The sequence below is a fragment of the Mus pahari genome, chromosome 13 (assembly GCF_900095145.1).
Source record: "Mus pahari chromosome 13, PAHARI_EIJ_v1.1, whole genome shotgun sequence".
NCBI classification, from domain to species: domain Eukaryota; kingdom Metazoa; phylum Chordata; class Mammalia; order Rodentia; family Muridae; genus Mus; species Mus pahari.
This window is the reverse complement of record NC_034602.1, coordinates 8,863,906-8,868,212: the sequence shown is the minus strand read 5'-3', so window position 1 is coordinate 8,868,212 and position 4,307 is coordinate 8,863,906. Positions and strand designations below refer to the sequence as shown.

Sequence of the window (4,307 nt, the reverse complement as noted above, 5' to 3'; positions counted from 1 at the left end):
TGGACTCGGAGATCTCCCTGTCTTAATCTTCTGGATTCAATCACCACTGTGTCTCAAGATCTTCATACCAAGATCCAAATCAGAAACTTCTATCTCCCAGTCTCCAGATTAGGTCCACTGGTGAGCCTTCCAATTCTGGATTGTAGTTCATTTCAAATATAGTCAAGTTGACAACCAGGAATAGCCACTACAGTCCTCAATGGGAGGAGAGGCCCTAGGTCCTGTGAAGGTCTATGCCCCAGTATAGGGTGATGCCTGGGATAGAAGCAGTAGTGGGTGTGTTGGGGAGGAGGGCTATGTGGGAGAGGATAGGGGATTTTCAGAGGGGAAACTTGGAAAGGGGATAACATTTGAAATGTAAATAAAGAAAATATCTAATAAAAAATTAGAAATAATGTATATTGTTCTTATAAGTTAGCTGAGAATATTTAAAACTTACAAATGTGAGAATCCATATTAATGTGATATTTGATTTCTTAACTTCTTTCTAGTAAGCGTAGAGGTGCAGTTATGTATTGTATCAAATATTCTTATCCTGTTACATTCTTTATACCCCATAAGTCTTTCTTTAAAAACCCCAATAAAGTGTATATTAGGAGAATGTCTAAGTTTATCTATTCTCAGATTTGCTGGTACCTCCTTTGTGTTCCACTTGTCTGTAAGTCACAGTCACGGAATGTGTAAGGCCTCTGTGCTTAACTCCTCCACAGTGTAAGATCATGTCACGTGCTGGAGGATCTTAGTGGGCCAAACCTTCTCTTTTGGGAAATATTTTCCCCATCAGACAAATGCAAACAATACCATATAAACATGCAAAACCAAGCACTTTGCCCTTTTATATAGCTTTGTTCATAACTAATGCTCTTCTCCCTCCATCACAGGTACAAGAGGTTTGAAAAGGCCTTTCTTCTAGCTGTTGACATTGGAGCTCGTGACCTGTTCATGGTAAGTCATTCCTAGGAATATTTTTTGTTCCTTCAGTTCTAAAGCTGAGTAAGTTGTCAGCTTTTGTGACCATTAAAAAGGATTAGTGTCATTTGCAGCCTTAGACACATGGAGTGAGGGCATTATTGCCCCCTGGCTTGCAGCATTGCCTTCAGGAAGGCAGTCAGTAGCTATCTAGTATCTTTTGACTTGTTGATATTTTCCTTGCCAGGGTCAGAGGATCTTTTATGTTTTCAAAGCATTTATGATTCTTGAACTTTTATCCTTATGAACCTTGATGTACAAGATTGACACCTTCCCATCTATTAAGTTTAAATGTCTTTCTTATCCATGCTCTGAGCAAGTCTGCAGTTATAGAAGCCAGAAAAATGGGGATGTGTGTTCCCGGGATATGACCACATTGTTGGACTGTCAGGTTTCAGTGAGAAGTAAGAGATTATGGATGCTTTACAGCTGCTTTGGCATAATTAGAGAGCCTAGTGAATGTGCAGGTGTGAGTAGGTCCACCACATGCTTGCTCTGCTGCTTGTCACTTGCCCGATGGGGAGATTACTGAGCTTCTTACAGACCCTGCCTGTGCTGATTGTTGGGTTCCTGGCTATTTCTTTTTGAGACTGTAATTTAATTATAATGCATCTATCTTCCCCTTCCTCCCTCCAACCCTCCGATCAGCTCCTCCCCACTCTGGGCTCTTATGAGAACTTTCACCCCAGTGAGATCTGATGAAGGAAGCAACAATTGCATTGTTATCAAGGAAACAGTAACACAAAAGTTTTTGCTGGTTCTGTGCACTGTGAAGATACTTCCATGAACTGTCGTTGCTTTTCCTATGTATAGAATTCATCACATTTGGTCATTGGTGTTTCTATTAAGTTTGGTATTAAAATTCTAAATTACAGATCACAAAATTTAAATTGAATATTCTCAAATCAATTTTACACACATTAATCGTGAAAAAATAGTAGTTGATTTCAAGAGAATAAACATTATATTTGCCATCTTCATTTTGCTCTCTACTCAGATTTACATGTGAGTATAGTGAGGAAGGTTTACTATTTTCATCCCAATGTGTCCTGCAGACATCATAGTGCCAGAGCTTTAATTATGCTCTTACTGTTCGTTCTTTCTTTCTCCCTCTTGTTATTCCAGTAGAGATATGTGGCCTTCCTCTCTCTCTTTCCTTTCCCATTTCCCCACCATTTCCCACTCTTCCCCCTCTTCCTCCAGCAGGATCTTAATATGTAGCCCTGACTTACCTGAAAGTCACTCTGTAGATCTACCCAAGTACTGGGATTAAAGGCATCCGTCCATATTTCTTATTTTATGCCTATAGTCCATCTACCCTTTATTGTTGTCATTGTTTGTCCATGTAAGAATGTGATTAGAATTGTAATATTTTTTGCTAGGCAAAAATTCTCTCTAAGAATATTATATTCTGTAATTCACTGCTTTATTAATTAGTAAATATTATTATCAAAACACCTTCTAAAGTATTTTCATATTTGTTTCAGCATTTAATCTGTTTAACCCAGTACCGATTTAGAGAAAGCATTTGTGTTCGTTCAAATCTCCTTAATCCACAAAGATTTTCTACTGATGGGTTAAAATAAGAGAAGAAGATGACTAGACTTTCTGATTTGGAAAAGTACAGACATTATTCAGAGTGCCGAACCTTCGCTCCTCCTCTAAGACACTGCCTTTAGCCAAGGCCTATTTTAAGAGATCTCAGAATAAAGCGCGTTGAGGCCTCAGAGCTCTGTTAAGTTTAGGAACGTACTATGTACTTTTGAGACTTGATGTTGAAATTATCTAAAAGAATTTATCATGTTTTCTTATAGATTGATTCCTACTGTTTAAATTTCATCTGGCTGGAGGTTCATAGATTATATTCTAAGAAATATTACCTCTTTTGAAAAATGAAAGTTTATAAAGTAAGCAGGATTATCTCTACTTGCAAAGGATTTATTATCTTTAAGCCATCTCTTCCTTAAGATTAAAAATAATACCAAAGAGACCACCAAAAAAAAAAAAAAGGCAAGAAGAAGAAGAAGTATCTCTGGGGAGGGATATAGCTCAGTTGGTAAAGTGTTTGTCAGGCATGCGCAAGGTCCTGAGTTAGATGGTCACCACTCAAACTAGGTGTGGTGGCACACTCTTGCCATGCGAGCACCTGCGAGCTGGGACAAGAGGACAAAAGTCAAACTTATCCTTGGTTTGCATAGCAATTTGGAGGCCAACCTGGGCTACACAAGACTGTCTGAAAACACAAAAGCAAAAATAAAAAGGATCGGGTAACTTCAAAAGGGAGTTTTTTCTGTGCAATCTGTTGGTGGTTAGCATAGGTGTGAAGCCTGACATGACTGTGGTGATGGAAAACAGACGACTGAAACTAGAGAGGCCTCAAGTGTGAGCTGGAGGTCAGCTAGTGTTCACAGCCATGCGAGCCCTTTTTGGAGAGCACTCAGTAGTATTTCTCTTTGCAAGCCTTATAGTTATCTTTCAGCGAGTCGACACTGCCACCATAGAGTGACAGCAGCCACATGTACAGTGAGTGTCAAAGTATTTATGTAAAGGTTCATTTGTAACAATTTTAATATGATAACATTTTCTTTTTTCTCAGTTCTACCTTTATTTTTAAAAATATAAACAGAATCCTGACATGTGTGTTGATCACAAGCTTGCTTTTTTCACATAAATGTGCAGCGCTCCCTCATAGCTACCTATGGGTGCATGTATGCATTCTATTCATAATTGACTAAAACATTTCCTTCCTTCCTGTTTTCACCCCTCCCACATCCTCTTTTTCTTTCTTCTTTGACTAGAGATCAAAGTGAGGTCTGTTACATGCTAGTTGAATGTTCGACCATCATATTACTTTGACATCTCTGTGACCATAATATTTTTATTCCTCCTTCACTGTCAGTTTATTAATTTATTTATTTACATTTAAAAATTGAAAATATTCTTTTTTATACAATATATTCTGATCATAGTTTCCCCTCCTTTATTACTCCGAGTTCTTCCTTGACTCTCCTATCCTCTGGATCTACTCTCTGTCCCTTACTAGCAAAGAACAAGCTTCTTTTTGTTTTTTTTTTTAAATTTAAGTATGACTTTATTGAAAATATCAAGTCCATAATTCACTTAGTTTAGATCTCTATTTGCTTTTAGATTTTTCCACTATTAAATCAGTTCTTTGTTAAAACTTGGATTTCTAAATAAATCATTCATAATATTTGATAAGGAGTTAGTAAATGACTTTTTTGACTTTTTTATTATTATTATTTTCTTTATTTACATTTCAAATGCAATCACGAAAGTTCCCTATACCCCCCCCACCCCTGCTCCCCTACCCACCCACT

At 37.5% G+C, this 4,307-nt stretch overlaps 1 protein-coding gene across 6 annotated transcripts in view; it reads left to right on the top strand.

The window, feature by feature from the left end:
- Positions 1–4,307, top strand: part of Wdpcp (WD repeat containing planar cell polarity effector) — a 306,946-nt gene that overhangs the window by 175,269 nt on the left and 127,370 nt on the right. For all 6 annotated transcript variants that reach the window (XM_021210656.2, XM_029545442.1, XM_029545441.1 and 3 more), the window contains one exon: positions 882–945. In XM_021210656.2, coding sequence (XP_021066315.1) covers positions 882–945 — 64 coding nt within the window. The remainder of the gene's footprint in view (positions 1–881; positions 946–4,307) is intronic.